The sequence below is a fragment of the Solanum stenotomum genome, chromosome 5, assembly GCF_019186545.1.
Source record: "Solanum stenotomum isolate F172 chromosome 5, ASM1918654v1, whole genome shotgun sequence".
Lineage (NCBI taxonomy): Eukaryota > Viridiplantae > Streptophyta > Magnoliopsida > Solanales > Solanaceae > Solanum > Solanum stenotomum.
The window spans coordinates 51,113,248-51,135,297 of record NC_064286.1 but is presented as its reverse complement, the minus strand read 5'-3'; the positions used below and the strand labels follow the sequence as shown (position 1 = coordinate 51,135,297).

The 22,050-nt window shown below is 34.5% G+C and overlaps 3 protein-coding genes across 5 annotated transcripts in view; 1 reads left to right on the top strand and 2 right to left on the bottom strand.

The window, feature by feature from the left end:
* LOC125865606 (putative disease resistance protein RGA4) overlaps nt 1-3,016 on the bottom strand; it is a 39,927-nt gene extending 36,911 nt beyond the window's left edge. For both annotated transcript variants that reach the window (XM_049545809.1, XM_049545808.1), the window contains exon 1: nt 1,516-3,016. In XM_049545809.1, coding sequence (XP_049401766.1) covers nt 1,516-2,903 — 1,388 coding nt within the window. In that variant the 5' untranslated portion in view covers nt 2,904-3,016. The remainder of the gene's footprint in view (nt 1-1,515) is intronic.
* A 4,362-nt stretch (nt 3,017-7,378) lies between these two features.
* LOC125864718 (MACPF domain-containing protein CAD1-like) lies at nt 7,379-14,862 on the top strand. 2 transcript variants are annotated; one of them, XM_049544771.1, is made up of 7 exons: nt 7,379-8,001; nt 10,885-11,123; nt 11,240-11,435; nt 11,616-11,699; nt 13,213-13,396; nt 13,502-13,665; nt 14,153-14,862. In XM_049544771.1, exons 1-7 carry the CDS (start codon nt 7,744-7,746, stop codon nt 14,783-14,785), a joined length of 1,758 nt encoding a protein of 585 aa, XP_049400728.1. In that variant the 5' UTR covers nt 7,379-7,743; the 3' UTR covers nt 14,786-14,862. The 2 variants fall into 2 exon arrangements, with proteins under 2 accessions (XP_049400728.1, XP_049400727.1); XM_049544770.1 differs by having other exon boundaries at nt 7,433-8,001; nt 11,240-11,699.
* A 396-nt stretch (nt 14,863-15,258) lies between these two features.
* LOC125864719 (uncharacterized) lies at nt 15,259-19,269 on the bottom strand. Its single transcript, XM_049544772.1, has 6 exons — nt 19,189-19,269; nt 17,013-17,627; nt 16,702-16,848; nt 16,040-16,168; nt 15,674-15,913; nt 15,259-15,582 (listed from the first exon to the last, which is right to left on the bottom strand). The coding sequence occupies exons 1-6, from the start codon at nt 19,225-19,227 to the stop codon at nt 15,286-15,288; spliced, it is 1,467 nt and encodes a 488-aa protein (XP_049400729.1). The 5' UTR covers nt 19,228-19,269; the 3' UTR covers nt 15,259-15,285.
* Between the last annotated feature and the right edge of the window lie 2,781 nt (nt 19,270-22,050).

The following is a 22,050-nucleotide window of genomic DNA, read 5'->3' as shown; positions in this document are numbered from 1 at the left end:
CTGTCAATCCCTAATCTCTTAAGAGAACGGAGATTGTACAAGCTTTGGGGCAATTCACGAAACTTTCGGCAGTCGGAAACCAATATATGTTGAAGAGAAATGTTGTTACGTAGCATCTCATCTGGAAGACAAGTGAGCTCTTTCACATTACTAACAGCAAGAAACACAAGAGATGTCAAGTTGCTGCACAAGTTCAACAATGGCATTTCACTGTCAACTCCTCTAATTTCTAATTGACGGAGGATTTCAAATTGATTCGGAATACTTTTTAACAATGGACAGTCTATAATCCGCAACTTCTCAAGCCCCGGAGACATTCTTACTCCCACTTCATCTCCCTTCCACTCAATAAGGCTACGCATATCCTCCAATACTAGTTCTTTCAATGACGGGAACACTTGGACAATGCTGTTTGATCCAATATTGCTAATCTCAACACCATATAAAGCAGGTCCAATGCATTCCAACTCATGGAATCCTACCAGCTCAAGATGCCGAAGGAATTTCAGTTGGCAAAGGAATGGAATTTCTTTGCACCTTTTGCTACCACTTAATTTCAACTTGACCAAATTTGGTAGAGACTCTTCACTGAACCATGAAGGAAATTTAGTCCCTAAATAGTTCACTACTGCTAAGGTTTTCAAGTTAGGATGCGGTTGAAGACCATCCAACACATGCTCATCATTGATCTCACAGCCTTCTGATTCATCATGGGACCATAAATATGCCAGCTTGCAGATATTTGGTTTCTCCTGTAAATATGCTGTACGAGCCTCTTCTTTATCACAGACCAATTGGAGACCATCGATCCTCAATTCACCTCTTAGGTTTTTCAAATGACCTAATTCTTCTATTTGACGACCTTTCTCTAAACCTACCTTGAAAAACTTGAGGGTTTGAAGACTAGTCAATTGCCCCATATTAAGTGGCATCTGAAAATGTTCATTGTGAATACAGTGTCCTCCCCAATGCTAAGTACTTTTGTCAACAGAAGTGTAATATATGTGTCTCAAACTTATCATATTTCCCATCTCATATGGAAGTTCCTCGAGTGAGTAGCATTCATCGACTCTAAGTGTTTGCAAATTATAGAGCTCGCAAATGGAGTTGGGCAAGGCTGTGATCCCAGTGTTCGAGAGATCAAGATATCTCAAGTATATCAGCTTCCCGATTTTGGCCGACAACTCGTTGATTCCTGAACTGGACAAATCTAAAACTCTCAAGAGCTTAAAGCACAATATATCTTCCAATATATAATTGTTTCTCCAAAACAGTGTGCACAAACGTTCTGGCTCATATATCTTATCTATTTGATCCCCTGGTAACTCACATCCAAAGTATCGAACTTGAGAAAGTTTTTCTCCATCGTTGCCCTTCGGATCAAATAGTTTAGATTTTAAGATATCTCCAGCCAAATCATGCACAAGATCATGCATCTTACAATGTGTTATATTGTTGTGCTCATCAAACTCAACATCTTGTAGCAAGGAATTTTGCAACAAGATTTGAAAAAACCTGTGCCCAACGTCTTCCATCACAGTGGTCTCTTGACATGGATGGAGAAAGCCTTCTGCCATCCAGAGTTGGATAAGTTGTTCCTTTTCAAACTCAAAATCTTTTGGAAACATTGCAAAGTAAGCAAAGCATTTTTTCAGTTGTGGAGATGGTAGATAATCATAGCTGAGTTTTAGGATTTTCTTTATGCTCTTTTCTCCTTTATCATTTTCACCTGCAACAAGGGGGTTGCCATCAAGAATTGCCTTCCATTCATGTTTTTCCTTACTGCGTAAGAGGCCTCCCAGCACACTAGCCGCCAATGGTAGACCTTGACACATCTCAACAATCCTTTTCTCCATGCTCACTATTTCCTCTGGAATTTTCCCATCAACAAATGCTCTTTGTTTGAAAATGGACCAACAATGATCTTCTGCTAATTTTTCCAACATATGAGGACCTGCTGCTGCTACTGTGGACGCCACCAATTCCATACGAGTAGTAACGAGAATGAAGTTTCCTTGGGATGTATTTATTCCTCGCAAGGTGTCCACAAACTCGTCCCACAATGTAGAGTCAACACGCCACAAATCATCCAGGACAAGTAAATACTTTCTTCCTGCCAGTTCATCTCGGAGCTTCTTGACTATTATATCTCTGCTCAGGACCTCAACTTTCCTCTCTGTCAATGATTCGAGGATCAGTTTAAGAAAGCTCTTAATTTCTGTCATTTCAGGTATACACAACCATTCTCTCTTTTCAAATTGTTTTTCGATCTGTTCATCATTGAAAATTCTCTTGGCCACAGTTGTTTTCCCTAAACCCCCCATGCCCACTATGGGAATGGTGCACAGAACAACATCATCTCTAATGTTCAACATCTTCCTCTTTATTTCAGCAGCATCGTTGTCTCTGCCAACAACATACGAAGCAACTACTATGGAATCTGTTTCTCGAATTGGCAGTATTTTCCGAGGAGGAACCATGAGTGCTTGGAGCCCAAGGGTTTTGGCTACCTTATTGATAGACCTCAACTCCTCATTAATGTTGTTGATTTTTCGAGACATTTTGTTCTTAAAAGCAGTATGAGAAAAGAAATCACTGACCTTTCTCTTTGGATTGTTTCGGATCTTCACTTGTCGTTTGAGAGATTCATACCTGAATCTGTCAAATACATTTTCAGCATTTTCAGCAGCTCTCTCAAGCATGTTGAGCCATAGTTTCACAGACAGATTCTCAACTTGTCGTCTTTCGGCATCATGAGTGAAAGCTTGGATCAAGGATACATTTTGTGTCAACATTTCGAGATCTTTGTTGCAGTCCCTTGAGCTACTGAATTCCTCAATAGTGAGAGAAAGCAACTTATCAAGCAAAACTTGAACAGTAGCACCAATTACAGGATCGGCCATGTTGCGTTTGCTCCTTCACAAAATCTTCTTCTCAAAAAAGTCTTCTTTTGCTGAAAGAAAGAGATAATTCGTACACAATGAATTTGAATAAAAATAATAATTCAGACACACAATAATTTGAATAAAGAATCACATTTAATTTGGTAGGCCATTGTTGCAGATGAGCAAATAAAAGCAAGATAATAATAATTGAATCCAATGGCATAAATATCTCTCCAACATAATTTGTATTAACTCTTTCAAAAGAAGAAGTAATCACGTGTTTCGAATTTGAATACAAGTGAATTTTTACGGCAATAAAGTCACTCAACTTATTAAAAAATCTACAAAGTCATATGATTTTGCTTTGTCATTCGCATCGTAGTTGCCTTGGAATAAACTCCCCAATTACTTTACCATCCCAACTGTATGGCCTACCCTGTGTCTTCTTTTTGTTTTTGTTTTTTTGCTTCCACTTCTTTGATGCCTAGTGAGATATATCCCAATTCCTAGCCACTTTATCAAAGCATACGTCCAACATATTATCTTCCTCATCCTCATAAAAAATCATCGCCCATATCAATAACATAAGCATTAGTGGGACTAAATCCTGATGCTAATGCCTTTGATTTATTTTCTTTGTAATCACACTTTTAGGCACAAATTCTAAAGCTCGTGGACTTAATTTGTTATTCAAAAGAGAAGGTGAAACTTGCTCTTCTTCGTCAACTAAATCATCCCACCTAGGAACATTCCCAAGAGCTAACTACTATTATTTGACTCAAAAAATAAAAAATCATTGTTTTGTGCCCTGTGTGTATAAGAATTTGCAGGATTAATGAGTTCAAATTAATTTTTGGGTACATGACTTGGACATTACTGCTCACTATGCTTAACAATTTATCTAACAAATATCAACTTTTCCTTATAATAGAAACAGCATTAGGCAAGTATGCTAGTCTTATGTGACAGGTTCGGCCCAATTCAAAAGATATTGAGGGGTGAGCAATTCAGATAATTCGTGTGGACAGTCACCCTCTAAACCAATTGAGTCACCTAGTTGTGTTTTAAGATCTAAAACATTATTTTCTTGTCAGGATAACACTCTTTCTTCTTCTTTTTTCGAGTAATTATTCTTCTTTTAAATTATATTGTAGTCGTGCTTTTGATATTTTTGGTTGCAAAATTTAACTCTTTAAATAAAAAGGTAAATTGTATTTTGGAGAGTTTATATGTATTTATTAAGAATATATTATAGTCAACTGGAAAATGTTTTGTATACTTTTTTAGTGTTAAAAATTGATAATAATCTCTCATTAGGTCTAGGCATCGAGTTGACGGAGCCTAATTCAAATAGACTATTTTAATTTACTTTTTTTTGTGTGTGTTTTGTGTAGTCTTAACAAAAAGTTTAAATTTATACAAACTGATTAGATAAAAAATATAAGTAATAATTATTAGTAATAGTATAACTTGAATTTAACTGCAATTAAATCATGCAAATTTATGGTTTAAATGAGAGCTCAAATTAAGTTATGATTACTAAATATTGAACATAAAAATGAACTTTTACATCCAAAATATACTAATACTATTAGCTCCGTTCACTTTTAAATTGTCATAGTTTTCTTTTTAGAGTTCAACTATAAAAAAATTGACTAACATTTTACGATGTATTTTTTCATGATATTGATATGCAAAAAGTTGTAATTATAGTACTTTTCGTACAATTTTTGTATATCTAAATTTTTGCTTAAAATATCGAATGATGTAATCTAATTTAACTTTGAAAATTAGTCAAATTGACTTTCGAAAAGCGCAACAACAAATAAAAGTGGACAGAGAGTAATAAATTCACAAGTTTCCTACTAAATTATATTTCATTAAGTTTTGACAAGGTCCTGAATTTTTAATTAGAGTTTTTCAGTTCAAAGCTTAGGAATTGAGAAGTTATTTTCGGGAAAATTTCCTAAACAATTATAGTTTGGAGCATAATTATCATTAGTAGCTATAGTTTGCTTATTTATCATTTGTAGCTATTTTTTGGTTTAGTAGTTGTATTTGTTCGCTTAGTAGGAATGTATTCAAGATAGTTATAATTGTTACTCGCTTGTATCAGTTGTATCTTTCATCTCTAATGGTTGTATCATTTGTATTATTTCGTTCTATTGTATTAATTATTATCGACTTGTATCACTTGTATTCGTTCTAAATGTGAAGACGTTAATTTATCTAGTTTGGCCACTTTAGTGACTAACAAACTATTTTCACAAAGTACATATATTATTTATTGCTTAGTGTAACGACCACTTTAATTAATTTATTGGACATTTAAAAAACAAAACATAATAATTACATTTGGGAAGATTAACTTAAAAGTCCAAACATCTTAAATATTCAAGCACAAAATTACGCTAAAAATTTTGATGATAAATTCAAATATAATTTGATTTGTCAAAAAACTATAGATGGTAGCCACAATATATTCATTAAACGATCAAGATGGCATGGTACAGGAACTTTGACCAAATATCGCTAATATATAAAATATTTTATTGTATTTAAATTAATCAAACCAAAATAATTGACTAAAAGAAATTAAGGCATATAAGGTAGCGTTGTATTTCCTTTCTTGTGGTCAAAGTTTGTTTGAAGAACTTTAATTAACATATTGTGTATTACAGAGTTACACCTAATGTGATGTTTGGATGATGCCCGTGATAAAAAAAAATTCTTATTTGAATTAGTTGCAGAAGATATACGAAGATTATTCGTCAAACAATCCAGGCTCGGATGTCACATGTAAGATTTGATACTTTAGTATATAATATTAGGATCTTGAACACGATAATCTTACACCGTTAGGTCACATACCTGATGCAGAAGCCATCATCACAGAAAAAAGTGGAAGAGTTAGTCGTAAATTGGTTTCTACCTCCTTGTCCTAACTTTATGTTACCACAACCATCAATATGTGATAACACTAATAGGTGGAGGGAGGACCAATTTATAGAGGTTAAGACTTAATCTAGTAGTTCCATCAAATAACCAATATACGGACGAGATCTATTATTCATTAAATATTATTTATGGTATTACTTGGGCTACAAGTAAACTTGGGTCATAAGTAAGAAATAACAATAATAATTCTTACATTTTTCAGTTCAAAGCTTAGAAATTGAGAAGTTACTGATAGGAAATATTTTCGGGAAAATTTCCTAAACAATTATAGTTTGGAGCATAATTATCATTAGTAGCTATAGTTTGCTTATTTATCATTTGTAGCTATTTTTTGGTTTAGTAGTTGTATTTGTTCGCTTAGTAGGAATGTATTCAAGATAGTTATAATTGTTACTCGCTTGTATCAGTTGTATCTTTCATCTCTAATGGTTGTATCATTTGTATTATTTCGTTCTATTGTATTAATTATTATCAGTTTGTATCACTTATATTCGTTCGTTGTACTATATCAATTATATCCGTTTGTATCACTTGTATTTATTTGCTTTAGTTTCAGGTATATTCATTTACTCTATCATTTCAATTGTTATCAAATGTAGTTATTCGCTCTAATGTCTCTTGTATTCATTTATGACTATTGTTCAATGTTACCCACTTGTATAGGTTGTATACGTTCAGTTAATTTAGTTATAACAAGGCATATAATCATTGATAAATTGTATGTGTTCACTCAATATATATGTATTCTCTCTCATAAAATAAAAAAAATAGTGAAGACACATACACATACATTTGTATATCACTATATTTCGTTATATGACACTTGTATTTTATGAGAATTCACTGTGATACACTGAAATACCATGATAAATAAAGTTATTGTGTCACATAATGATCAATGTGTGCGACTCCATAATAAAGAAGAGAAGAAAAGTTCATCGGAGATAGTGTTTTCCGGCTAAGCAAGAAGGTTACCATGACAATACGCTTGTATCAACAGTAGAAAAAATATCTTTGAATATATATGTATACTCTCAATTTCAAACGTTATTTAAAATTTCAGATTAGATACACTTAACAAATATATTCTTTACTAATAACGATGATTTTGCAACATAAAAAAAATTCACATGTTTATATAAGAGAAAAAAAGACGATCAACACACAAAAAAAGAATAAGGAACGAGCTTTCTAATCATTTTCCGGTGGTCGGTTTGCTTTCTCAGCCGACGACTTTTCGCTATAACACCACTATCCTCCCGTGTCCTAATTCCTAGACCACTCGTGTTCTGTCCAACTTAACCTATCATCATTAATATTATCTTGGAAATGAGACTTTCATTGAGAAATCACAATTTGCTATAAAATTCTAAGTATAATGAGTAAAAAAGTTTTCTAAGCCACATAATTTTTTCAATATTATATTTTATCCTAATTTCATATTAGTCAAACCAATAACTTCATGTGTATAAGCCACGTGTGAATTTCCCTAATAACCAAATAGAAATAGAGTAAAAAAATGTCTTGAAGAGTCAACAATGGTTAGATACATACAATGAAAAATGTACATACACTGTAATAGAAAGCCATTGGATTGAGCCTATCACAAAATCTTCTTTGGTAGATTCAACATCTGCTTCTTCACCATTTTTTGGGTAAATCTTTTTCTCAGTCAAACTTCCAAGAATCTGATTTACTTTTGTTGACTCTCATAATCTTGATTTTTCTGATTTCATAAGATTACAATTTGGGGGTTTTGGTTCTTGACTATCTGATCTGAAAAAGATTCAATCTTTTTACTTTTTTGGACTTCTTAAAGTACCCCTTTTGATTCAAATTGAATTTGGGTTTTTGGGTTGGCGTTGGATTGACCTTTAGATTGGAGTTTTTTTGGGATGTAATGGAAGAAAACGCAGCAGCTTTTCATACTGCTTTAAATGCGGCGCAGGCGTTAGGAAGGGGTTTTGATGTGAATTATGATACAAGATTGCTTTACTGTAAAGGGGTGGCTGGGTCTAGGGTTGTAGAGATTGATGAAGACCATACAAGGGATCTTTCTTTATATGATAACCTAGTCTTGCCTAATGTTTCAAGGGATATTAAGAACTTTCAGGAGCCCGGCGGTCGTGATGGCTCTAGTGTTTGCAATTATAATGAGGTATGTCTGCTCTAGTTCACTTTTTTTAGGTGCTCTGTGTTTGATTTGTTAAATTATAGAATTGTTGATTGTATTGTTTTATGTCAATCTAGTGATGCTTTCTACAAGTATCAGGATGTTTTTTATAGCCGTGTAATCCCCGAGGATGTAGTTTGTGTTCTGTTACTATATGCTGTTTTTGTCTGTAGCTGGATTGCTTCTATCGGAAAGAACCTCTCTACTCTTGAGAGGTAGGGGTAAGGTCTGCGTACACTATACTCTCACCAGACCCCACTTTGTGGATTCCACTAGGTATGGTATGTTATTGTTGTTGTGTAATCCCTGAGGACCAGTTGGCACACGGTTTGAAGCTCGGTTGATACCTTCTACCGTTCTTTACCTAAGTACCAAACATTTGTCCTAGGTTCTCTAACTTGTGATGTATGTCTAACTCACACATTATATGTGGGCTCATGCCACTGAATAAAAGCCCTGCAAGTATCCGGATGCTGGCTTAAGTTTTTGACATTCCTAGTAATAACTATGTATATAAGTGCTAATGAAAATAGAAGGCAGGAAGGCACTCAAGGGTATGGTCTTGTGGTCGATGAAGTAAGTGGAGCACAGTGACGAAGATAGAAATTTCACGAAGGGTGTCCAAGTATTACATAAGCAAAAAAAATTTCGATGAATGGATGCATTGAAAAAATTAAAATTGAACTATGTAATATTAATATTACTTTTTTTTTACAAATAAATGTTCCAGAATTTAAAAATCCAAACTGCATAATATTTGTGCTTAATTTAATATAAAGGAAACAACAACAACAACAACCCAGTGGAATCCCACTAGGTGGGGTCTGGGGAGGAATATAAAGGAAACAAACAAAGCAAAAAAAAAAAAAAANCATTTTTATTGTTTCAAGCTTTCACTAATCTATGGTGATGACAACAATAACAAGACATGAATAATGGAAGCAAAATCAAACGACGTGTTCGTTTGTTCGCTTTTAGCAGCTTTATAGAAATAGTTTAGAATTTGTTTATTAACTTTAAATTAAATAATTACATTTCAGTTTTATTTCAAATTTTAATGAAAAGAAATAAAAAGTCAAATTCATCGAAAATTCAATTAGCTACTAAACCTAGATTTCTAATTAAGAATGTAATTTAATTAGCTTAGACAATTAAAGAAACAAGTTAATAACTTAGAGTAATAATAAAATAGGAGTGTTCTATTAAAAACGATTATGAAATGCAGGTGTGGGGATTCAAACCCACGCTTAGAGTGTGAGCAAGAGAGCCTCACACCGCTGTGCCGTAGCATCTTGATGTATTTAGGAGGGCCAATGTACTAGATTTAACCGTTGCAAGTAGTATTTTACTTATATATACGGTATAATTTTTCGACGAAGGGTGTCCAATTGGACACATTCGGGACACTGTAGCTCCGCCACTGGTGGAGCACCATGAGATCTCAGGTTCAAATCCCAGTAGAGACAAAAATGCTAGGTGATTTTTTCTCATTTCTTCTAGCCTTGGGTTACAGTAGCTTATAAGGCTACAAAAATGAAGGCTAAGTTAGCGTTTACAATATCAAAGATGACAACTTTTGAACGATCTATGTTGAACTAGGGGACAAATGTGGAGATAAGAAATTGTACAGGCTCGCAAAGGCAAGAGAGATGAAGGCTAGAGACCTGGATCATGTGAAGTGCATCAAGGATAGGAAGACAAGTTGTTAGTGGAAGAGACCCTCAATTAGCGAAGATGGCAAGCTTACATCCACGAATTATTGAATTAAGTAGGGGACAAAGACACTGTGTTGGGAGATTCGGAGTACTCCAAGATTCGATATTTTGGGTATTGTAGGTGTATTATGGTTGAGGAGGTTCAGAGTGCTATTAATAAGATGAGCAAGGGAAGAGCAACCGAACCAAATGAGATCCCGATAGAATTTTGAAAAAGTGCAGATAGGGTGGGTATGGAGTGGTTAACTGGTTTGGTTAATGTCATTTTTACAACAGTTAAAATACCCGAAAATGGAGGTGGAGTAAAATGGTTATGTTGTACAAGAACAAGGGTGATATCCAAAACTCCAACAATTACAGGGGTTTCAAGCTGCTAAGCCACACAATGAAAGTTTGGGAGAGAGTAGTGAAAGTGAGGGTAAGTAGAGGTGTGTCCATCTCCGAGAACTAGTTCGAATTCATGACTTGACGATCGACTAAAAAAGCCATCCATCCTGTGAGGAGACTGGTAGAGAAATTTCGAGAAAATAAGAGGGACTTACATATGGTGGCTTACTACAAAGTCTTGAGGGAAGTCCTTTGGCGATGCCGGGAGGTTAGAGGTGTACCAATAGCTTACATATAAGGTACACGTATGATGGAGCCAAAACTCGGGTGAGAATGTTGGGAGGAGATCGGACCAGCTGAGATGGGGTTGCACTAGGGATTAGTTCTTAGCCCGTTCCTGTTTGCCTTAGTGGTGGATAAATTGATGCGGTATATTCAAGACGAGGTGCCTCGGTGTATGTTATATGTGGATGACATTATACTGATAGATGAGACATGTAGTGGAGTTAATGCTAGGTTGGAAAGGGGAAAACAAACTCTAGAGTCTAAAGGGTTCAGGTTGAGCAGGACCAAAACAGAGCATTTGGAGTGCAAATTCAGTGATGCCATCCATGAGGCAAGCATGTTTTGGAGTGCAAAACAGAGTAGTTCAGACTGATGTCTTCCATGTCTTTGTTCATCCGTGTTCTCGAAAAGGATCTTCATGAATTTATGTTCTCTAATGCTTGTGCAAGTTTCTCTACATTTGGTTAATCTTTTCTTTTCCTAATTTATTTAATAAATAGTTTTCTTTTATTACTTATTCTAGTGCTGCTTTTGACTGCAGATGGTGGAATATTTTAACAGAAAGGGTAGTATTCCAGGCCATGCTCCTCTTGGTAGCTTTAATGTAGCATTCAGTTTCACTGGTGCAAAGCATTTTGATGCTACCACTACAAAGACACTTTGTATGGATGGATATTTCATACCACTTGCTAGGCTTCAACTTATGAACTCACCGTTAGTATTACAGGAAAGTGTTAAAAGAGCTGTCCCAGCATCATGGGACCCACCCGCATTAGCAAGGTTAGAATTTTTCATTAGTTTTCTTTCGACAAGGGAAATTTGCTTATATAGTTGACATGTTAATTAAGTTTTAGAACCTCTATTGTTCGCTAACAAGGGTTGCTTGTCTCTTACAGCTTCATTGAAAATTTTGGGACTCACATAATTACATCTGTAACTATTGGTGGTAAAGATGTAATTTATGTTAAACAGCACCTTTCATCACCTCTTTCCACAATGGAAATAAAAAGTTATGTTCATGATATTGGAAATCAGAGGTTCTCCAGCACAGAAAACCTTACAAGTTCAGGTTTATTGAAATACAAGGACAAGGCTAGTTCCGTTATTTTCTTTGTTTTCAAACTTTATATTTTATTCCTTTATTTTGTCTGTTATTTTACGAAAACCGTTGTTTTAGACTGTTTCCTTTCAAATAAAGTACTTGTCTTTTGTCTTCTGATGTCTTCTTTATCCACAAATATCCCAATCCCTTTCCTCAATTTAATTGTGCAGTCTAGCGATCCGTCAATATTCAATAGCCAAGGGATATTTCCCCAGCCCACTAATGCTCCATATATTGCTGGAAACGGCAAAGAGGTTTGTGGCATTTCTTTTCTTTTCTTCTGGTTTTTATTGTTTTTTGAATAGGTGCAACAGTTATGTGTGATCTTTTCTACTACTGATGGGTCATTCTCAAGAGATATGTCATAGAACCTAATGCTCATTTGAATGTCAAGAAGGAAGGACCCTTGTTCCTCTTAATAATTGATTTTTCATGTAATTGTTTTTGTCATGTTATAGTGCCACAAACTTTTAGATATTGCGTCCAACTCCATTTATGTAGAGGATGTCATGTTTTTGGAGTTCGTAACTACCAAGATGCTTGAAAGTTATGAAATAATAATATGTTCTATACAATTCCAAAGCTTTAACAGTTCAAATTCATTTACAATTGCTTTTTCAGTCAAAATTACTTGTAAAAGACAATTTTAGTTTTTACATCTTTCTGTTACCAAATTTGTAAATCAAATTAGTTCTTAATCTGTGGACCCATCAAATTGTGTCAAGAGATTAGTATTATGTTCTCCAATATGATTTCTTGCCATAGGTGTACCTTGGTCAGTTGACCATGATGCAAAATCATAATTTACGGTTTATTCCTGAAGGTTGTATTTGTTCAAAAGCTACCACATGTATACTGATATGCTGCCTTGACCAGCCAATCGTCTGATCTATCACAATTCTCCTCTCTCTCTTCACGGAGAAGCAATTGCTATCCCTTGCTTTGCTTTCAAATTCCAATCCATTTGATGTCCGCCACCTGGCCCTCCTCCTTCCTCCATTTAGCTGCAACGACCACAGACGTAGGAAGCAGTTCCTCTATGGCAAATTGGAAATGTCGAAGTAGGCTGTGACTTATAAATAGGAAGATTAGGCATTAGCGGACCGACTTGACAGGACCCTCCTTTGCTCTATCTAACTTGGCGTGCGCCCCTTCCAGCCGTGTGAGAACATATTCGGACAAGCGCACTACTCATATCGGTACTAGAAGCTCTCAGTCATCATCCTGCCGTCACTCCACACCTAAAATCCATAAAACATCATACTGACCAGCATTTTTTCAGGACTGTGATGATGGAAAAATCCTATTTACATACTTCATCGTGTTGCCATATTGGAAGTAGCAGATTTGTTGAATTGGAACCTTTTATGTAACCAGTTCCATTGCTCATTATTTTCTTGATTTTTGGTTTTCCATTTCTGTTGCACGAATTTTCTAAACAAGAATTTTCTTCACTGGGGAAGTGACCCATATATTTGTCCTATGGAATGCATCTGTCTTCCATTATTACATCAAAACACAATGTAAAGCATTTAAGTGTCAATACTAGGTCTTATTAGTGTTAAATTTCTTCACATTAGGTTTGTTGCTAAGTTTTGGTATCGTTTTTTTTTTTGGTTAAAGCAGATTCATGATTTTATTTTGTAAGACCGACCAGTTTCTTGATTGCTCTTAAACATCTGTAAAACTTGATTTTTCTGATCTCTTGCCAGTAATGACAGACAGTGGTGTGAATCTGGTTCTTTCCTTTCAATGTATTTGATGCAGGATGTCACGGTCATTTTTAGAAGAAGAGGAGGAGATGATCTGGAACAAAGCCACAGCCAATGGGCAAAAACTGTCAGATCTTCTCCAGATGTCATTGAGATGTCATTCTACCCTATAACTCTTCTGCTTGAAGGAATGAAAGGCAAGGAGCATTTGGAGCGTGCTATAGGTCTTTATCTCGAATGTAAGTATCTTGGTTATTGTAAAAAGTAATATTCTTTATCAAAGTTTTGATATTTCTTTGATTCAAAATGTCAACAAATGACTCTAGTTTTATGATTGCTTGCAGACAAGCCTCAAATTGAAGAGCTGAGATATTTCCTAGAGTTTCAGGTCCCAAGGGTATGGGCCCCTGTACAGGACAGATTTCCAGGCCAACAACGGAAGGAACCTGTTTGCCCGCATCTGCAGTTCAGCATGATGGGACAAAAGCTCTATGTTAGCCAAGAACAAGTATGCCGATTTCTGAATTTGGAAATAGAGTTTTTATCAAATATTAATTTAATTTATACTGATGGAGAAAATAATAAGTTTTGTCCTGTAAGTTTGTCAGACCTAAGCTTACCTCTCCAGGCTCCAACAAAGCTATCAATCATTAATCAATGTTAGTCCTAGTGTTACAACCTAAGGGTCCATTAGGTTTGCTTCATTTTTAGTCGATTTAATTCAGTGTGATACCTATTACTGATTTTCTTATTCCACTTAGATTAAAAGAACTGTAATTTATGATATAAGCTTAGAATAATTTTGAAGTCAAGGACTAGAACATAATGAAAGTCGATACATTTTTAGCTATTAATGTTTCCCTCACTTTGGACTGATTTTGCTAGTGCAAACCTATATGTATCTTCATCTGATAGACTTATTTTAATGCATCCTAGGCTCTCTTATCCCATTTACTAAATTATCAATGTTCTGAGCCAATTTTGTTTTACTACAGGTGTCAGTGGGGCGTAAGCCTGTGACTGGCATGCGACTAACTCTTGAAGGTTCCAAGTCAAATCGATTATGCATCTATCTTCAACATCTGACTAACCTTCCAAAGATCCTTCTGCCATGTTGGGACGCTCATGTAGCAATTGGCGCTCCAAAGTGGCAGGGCCCTGAAGAGCAAGATAGTAGGTGGTTTGAGCCAGTGAAATGGAAGAACTTTTCTCATGTTAGTACTGCACCAATCGAGTGTCCTGAAACTTTTATAGGTGATGATCACTCTGGTGTGTACATAGTGACAGGAGCACAGCTTGGGGTCTGGGACTTTGGATCAAGAAATGTGTTGTATATGAAGCTTCTGTATTCAAGGCTACCAGGATGCACTATACGAAGATCACTGTGGGACCATACCCCGAATGATAAGTCGAACAAAAAGGTCAATTGTGAGAATAACATTGGCGATGCAAGTTCTGTTATAGGGGAGAATATTATAGGCAATAAGTTGGCCAAGTTTGTTGACATGACTGAGATGAGTAAGGGGCCTCAAGATCCTCCTGGCCACTGGTTAGTAACAGGTGGAAAACTTGGTGTCGAAAAGGGGAGAATTGTTTTGAGATTGAAGTATTCCTTGTTAAATTATTAGTTGATACTGCTTCTGAACACATGCTGCATTTTGTTCCACAAGGAAGTAGTAATGGTGTTTTGGTGTATATGGTTCGGGTTTTCTTCTTGTTGTGCATGTTTACCATCATTGTTTGATGGTAGAGTTCCCTTCGGAGAAGAATGTATACCTTAGGTAGTTATGATGTGTAAATTTCTTCAAATTTTGACACAATTGTATGTTTTCATCTTGTGTAGTAATATGTAGGAAATGCTACTTCCAACTAAAAAGAGAGACAATTCAAGAACTGCAGTCAAGTAAAATCACCAGCAGAGCTACATCCTATAAATCAATATATGGAACTTCTCTATCAGTAGTTGCGCTAATTCTTATTTTTCCAACACTAGAGTTCTCATCTCTATGGCCATATGTAAGCTGGAAAGATATCTGTATGAATTGCACTTGTATTTACATTTTGATCAGTACATAGCTCCAATAATAAATATGTCAAATTCATCTGAATAGACTCTTTTAGGTTTGTTTCAAAGATTGTTCTCTATGCTCTCATTATCTAATGTATCTGTGATCTCATCAACCACAAGTTTTTCTAATCGAGTCACGAGACAGTTGGTTGATTCACTCAGTTCTTGGTTTTCTTGTCGCAGATTTTCAATTTCATCCATTAGTTTCTTGTTCTGCTCTTCAAACTTTAGACTCGAGAATAGTTGGATTTTCAGAATCTTGTTCTCTCTTGTCAAGTCACCAATTTTGTTCTTTAGTTGAACTATCTGCTCTTCTAGAGTCTGGCTTTTCTTCTGCAGATCATCCTCCCAATCGTCCTGCGTAAACAGACGTTAACATCCCATGCATTTAGTCATATTCAAAAAAACCAAATATATAAGCAAGAAACATAAAAGATTATCAGCTCACATCACTACTGATTAATATAGCCACATTTGCTCCTGAAGCTTGTGAATGCTCTGTCAGTTCTTTTTCTTTATCCAAATAGTGACATGCAGAAGATCCTGATACAGTTTCACGCAAACTAACTGCATCAGAAGAAATATTTTGCATTCCGTATGCTGGTCTGTTACTTTCACTCTCTGATTCAGCTTCCAGGTGAACGATCAAATGACCCATCGACTGATATCCACTTTTCACAGTATGGTCCTATTAATTGAAAGGAGTTAATCTACAAAAAGTTAACTAAACTGGCAAAGATTGGATCACTATAGTAACTTATTTGGTTAAAAGAGCTTGAAGCTCAAATATGGCAAAAGAGGAAGGAAGACTTACAATATGAGGCGGAGTATCCACTGAAGATTGTGTGTTCAGGTCAAACCATGTTCTCTTTTCTGCCACTATCAACTCTTTGATTATGTCGCTATTGGACTCATCAGAAGTCAGTTCAAGGCTCCAAATTATCTGGAGAGAGAGCGAGAGTGACTAGAAGTCAATTTTCCGAAGCATAATACAATTCTTTATGCTTCCGGAATCATTGTTTGATATTGATGAGAATGCAAAGCTTTGGTATGTTTAATTTGAGAAGCTATGAATGGAAGATAAGAAGACAACAACAGAAGGAAAATGTACATATATAAGGAAAGGGAAAGAAAGAGAAACAACACTGAAGAAGAAATATCAGAAAGCCTCAACTTCATATTCCTAACTTTTCTTTTATTTACTGCTGTCTGTGAACCCAAGCAACACGAAAAGTAGACCAGAGGGTCTGTTTAATTTCTCTCTTTCTTGCTTTCAGAATTATAGCCAAGTAGGCATATGCTCAAAAGAATGATTCATTTTGCTTAATATATCAATTCCAAATTAACCAAGGAAAGTTCTATGGCTCATCAAGACTTCCCAAGATAACAAAGACACAATTTTCTCACGACCGAAAAAGACAGAAAATAAATTCAGATCAGACAAAGTGGAACAGAAACTGTTGTAAATCTTATTACCTGATTAGTCTCTAGTTCTTTGAATTTTGTTGTGAACCATTGTCTATGATGAGATTTAGTAGTTTCCCAATTGCAGATACGGGGTAACGTAGAGCGGTAGTTCAGTAAACGTGGACGAGCAATGTCAATGTGTTCATAGCACCATATCTATTCAAATAACAGTAAAAACTTGAGGTTTCTGTTTGGAGTTAATAGAGTGGATACAATGTATCATTTGTCATAAAATACTTGTCGTCAAAAGAGTTGTTACATAGGTAACACACAAATTAGTTGAGGTAATTAAAATAAAGATTAGAGATTGTTAAACTTACTTGAAGAAAAATAAGACAACCTCCAACATATTGTAATTTTTCCTTCTTTCTCCTGCACAACCAGTGAAATACATCTGCAAGAACAGCTGCTCCCCAAGCAAAACTGTTCACTTTATCAATATCTCGGAGAAGATATACATAGCGAGAATCAATTTTGCCATTTGTATTTGGAAACAGAAAAGTTCCAAACATGTATAACAAGAAAGACCTCACAAAATCTTCATTGTTGGTCTCAGCAAGGGAATCAAGTCTTTGCTCTAATGATGCAACCGTGATTTTTCTATTCCACAGGGCAACATTATATTCTCTTTCTAGATCTAAGAAAGGTGTATCTTCTCGTAAAAGAACAGGATTTCCTGTCACTCGTAATCCCAAAATTAACGCAACATCCAGGAGAGAAATGGTTATCTCGCCTGGAGGAAGTACAAAAGCATGTTTCTCGTAATCCCATCTTTCCATCAATTCAACTAATAGGTTTTTGGAAAGCATTTGAGTTTGAATGAGGAGCAAATTTCCAAATCCAGTCCTACTTATGGAATCCTTTTGACTATCTGTCAACTTCTTAACACGTTTTAGAAAGGATGGCAAAGAGAATCTAGTACTGAAGTTTCCAACCTGAAAACAATACAATATTTTTGAAACTCTGTAGAAATGTGCTCGACTATCTTTCACATTGATGTACACAAACTAATTGAACGGCTGAAAGACACTGTTATGAATCGTAAAAAAGTTGGACACAGTTAGAGTTGCATTACGAATATTCAGTAACCTGATGGGTTTAGTATTGTTAAAGCGCATAGCCAGGGGAATAGACCTAAGATTCATGAACATCCTAAAGAAATGAACAAATCATAAATTAAAGAAGCTCCAATTCAATCCCTTTTGTTTTTATAACCATGGTGTTCATGCTTAGCTCACGTCACCTCAACTAATTTCACTGGATATAGTAACTCTGTTCATCAAAGCTTAGCCAAATGAGAAAAAATCACCTAGTGCTTTTGCATCTACCGGGATTTGAACTTGAAACCTTATGGTTCTCAATGCAGTATCACTAGACCACATCCTTGAGTGCAGCTCCAACTCAAGCTCTCGAAAACCAGAAAGTCCAGATAAGCTGGCATTTCCTTAGTAAAATAGGGATTAGGGTGTGTTTGGTATGGAGGAAGATGCTGTTCAAAAAATGTTTTTCAATTTTCCCATGATTGGCTGGCCAAAATGTTTGGAAAATATTTTCTCTAGGAAAACAAGTTCCTTAAAAGTGAGGAAAATGACTTCTCTAATGGGAATAGGGAAAACAAGTTGCATAAGTGACATCCCAAGTTTATGGTCTCATCCCCGCCCATCCAACTCCCCTCGACCCTCACCCGTAGACCATCACCCCCACCCCACCCCCTCACCCCAACTCCGCTTCACATCCTGCCACCATAGTGTTTTGCTATATAACATATAAATGCTCTTGGGATAATATTTTCTTGCTTACTTACCAAACACTAGAAAATAAGTAAGAAACCCACTTATTTTCCAAGAAAACATTTTCTAAGAACTCATTTTCCGTGGAAAACATTTTCCTTCCTACCAAACACACCCATTCTTTCTTCTTTTTTGTCCGATTGAGAAAAATTCCTTATATTTGGCTATCTTATCTCCAAGTAAAACTGGAAAAATGACTTCGTTCACTCATGGGTAGAAATATATCCAAACTCTTACTCTATATCACTTACTTTCAAACAATATTTGCACATCAATATCAATCCCTAATATCCGAAAAATGTGTCAGAGTCTATCTCCATGCCTTATTTTACACAGTGTACTATTATCAGATGTCACAAACCTATATACCTTTCTTTAAAATAAAATAAAATTATACATCGGGGAAATGGTGAGGGGATTACAAGATGAAAAATTGAACCTTTATCAATTGAAATTTCAGGTAGCGAACCAACTGAGCTCCAAAACTTGTATACCTAACCAGACTCTAGAAAATGATTTCCCAAAAAAGCAAAGCATTTTCATATCTAATTTGAAATACTATACTAGAATTCACCAAATTTTTATACCTATACAAGTTTCAACAACTCTAGACAAACATTTTCAGAAATAAAACATCAATTCCGACACCGAATTATTTTTTTTAAAAAAAATTAAAAATATATTGGCAGTGTAGAAGGTAATGTACCGATTTGACGCCCGGATTTTGAACCATGGAAGTTCTCATCTTTCTCCTTGAATCATGTCAAGGGAAGGCATAAACTTGCTGGAGAAGCTGTTAAATGGCGCCAAAATAAAAATATACAGTATATATAATGAAAAAATAAAAATTAAAAGGCTATTTTTGAAAGAAAATTGAACCTTTTCGGCCCATTAATGTTGTGGCCCAAAACCTTATTGAGAGTTGGAGCTGGATAAAATTGGTAAATAACCATTTTTAAGGGGGAAAAAACTATATAATTACACAAATATTCTTACCATAAATATTAATATATCCTATAGTTTGAAATTATTCAATATTATCTCACTAATTAATAATTTTGTAGCATATTTTAAGTCAGATAACACCATTTCTTTAGATTTCAAGTCTTATATATGTATATTTGATACTAGATACATCATACATTCTAAAATGCATATACATAGATCGAGAGACGAGCGAGAGAATCAACGTGTATCTTTTGATACTAGATATATGTATCTCTGATACCAAAAAATTCTGAAATACAGTTACATAGGGAGAGAGACTAGCGAGAGATTCAGTGTATCCCAAATACATGTGAATCACGTTTAAGTATGGTGTATTTAAAATAAATTACACCTAATTTGATCGTATATATCTGAGATACATGTATTTGAGTGTGCCAGATACATGTATTTGGCAAAGTAAATGTGGTACAGAAGGTAATTCCGAAAATATTAAAGGGAAGACATGAAATTAAGCCCTAAACTAGTGGGATTTGTGTTATTTGCTCATTTTTAACGCATGCTATTAAATATTAGGTAGTCTCTGCATCTCAATTTATATGAGTTAATTTGACTAGGCACGGAGTTAAAAATTTGAGTAATAAAACTCAAAATCTTTTCCTTCTTCATTCATGATAATTGCATCTTATTTTTCATGATGTTCTATCTAGATTATCTTCTGCATTTTTCTGATATTAGTGTATCCAAAAAAGTAGAAGTCTTCTCTTTTTAGATTAATGAAGAAAATTAGCATTTTAATGACATCTTTATATTATGATTTTGAATGAGTTGTGATAAAGCTATATATCATCATTACCAATATTTAATATAACTGTTGATATTCGTCCATTTCTTAATTTAACTACAATATGTTAATCTATTTTTCTATAGCCCTTTATTTCAATTACCGGTAGGGGTGTGCATTCGGTTTTTTGGTTTGGTTTTACACTATTCGGTTTGGATTTTCGGTTTTTGGTTTTGTAAAAGTGTAACCCAATCCGATCCAAAATAAATTTGGTTTGGTTTGGTTTTTCTCTATTCGGTTTGGCTTTTTTCGGTTTGGTTATTCGGTTATGTCAATAATTAATAACATATATAACCAAAGTAATAATATTTAATCCCTTAAATATACTTTCTAATATAAATCATAAGTAAAACTTAAAACACAATACTAAGTATACCTATTGTAGATGTAATTCAAACATAAAAGGGAGAAGACACAAGTACCCCCTAGACTATGACCGAAATCCCAGAGACACACCTTAACTAAATTAAGGTCCTATTACCCCCCTTGAACTCATTTTTTTTGTAATTTTGTACACCTTTTGACTTATGTGGCACACCACGCGACTCCACGCAATATATATAATTCGGTTTTTTTCGGTTTTTCGGTTTTTATCTTTTAAAATCCAAAACCAAACCAGAAAACCAAACAAAGTAATTTATTAATCCAAAACCAATCCGAAAAACCAAAAAACCAATCCAAATAAAATTTCGGTTTGGTTTGGTTTGGTTATTCGGTTTAATCCGAATAGTGCACACCCCTAATTACCGGGGAGTACAAGCTAAATAGTAGAAGAATCATCGAGAAAAAGACTCAAAATAGTCCTCTATTTTTGGGTTAAAACTCAAAGTCATTCTTGAATTTTCACATGAAGCACTAATAGTCCCTTATATTTCTAATATTGGTGCACTTTTTGTCCTCTCCCAAACTTTTACCTATATTTTAACAATAATTTTGTTCAAAATTATATGCATGGAATGCTCAATTGTCTTTTTATATATTTAAAAGAAATAATAATTCTATGTAAAAGAAGGTGAGAAGAGAACACCTTGTTCTGTTCAGTGGAAATATTATTACATCTAAACTAAGAACCTACATTTGTTTGTCGAACTATATCAATTTATTATTGACATATGACATTGAATGAAAAGAATTTTTTATACTATTATACATGAAATCAGTGTGCTACATGACGAATACTCAACGTATATTGCACTTGATACAAGTGAAGTGATTCGAACTTATATAATATTTGAATTTACGAGATTTCTCACAATAAAAAGTTAGCTACAAATCATCAGAGGAAAGTGGTTAAGAGGAAGACAATAAAGAAAATTCATATTGCGATAAGAACTTCTAAATGTATCTTGCTTTATGAATTATCTTCATTTATATATTATATTCGTAAAAACATGATTATCACAAAAAATATAGTTAAATAATATTTATTTTATTTTATCACTTAATTATGATAAAAAATAATATAATTTGATATAACTGATGCAAATAAGTTTTTATCTCCTCTTAAATAATCATGAACATAATACATGTGCAACTTACTACTCTTTTTGATTAGTTAGTAATTGATCTAAATTTTCTATTCAATATTCATTTTGTATCCTTATTTAATATTCTATTTATTTTCTTATATATATTTTTCAATTACATTGAAATGCCTTTACTAATCATTTCTATTTTAATTCCATTTTATGGGGTGGTCTTGGCCGGATGGTCCGAACAACAACATTAGATCCCACTGGTAAGATCGAGTTTTATATTTATTAGTTTTCACTAAATTTT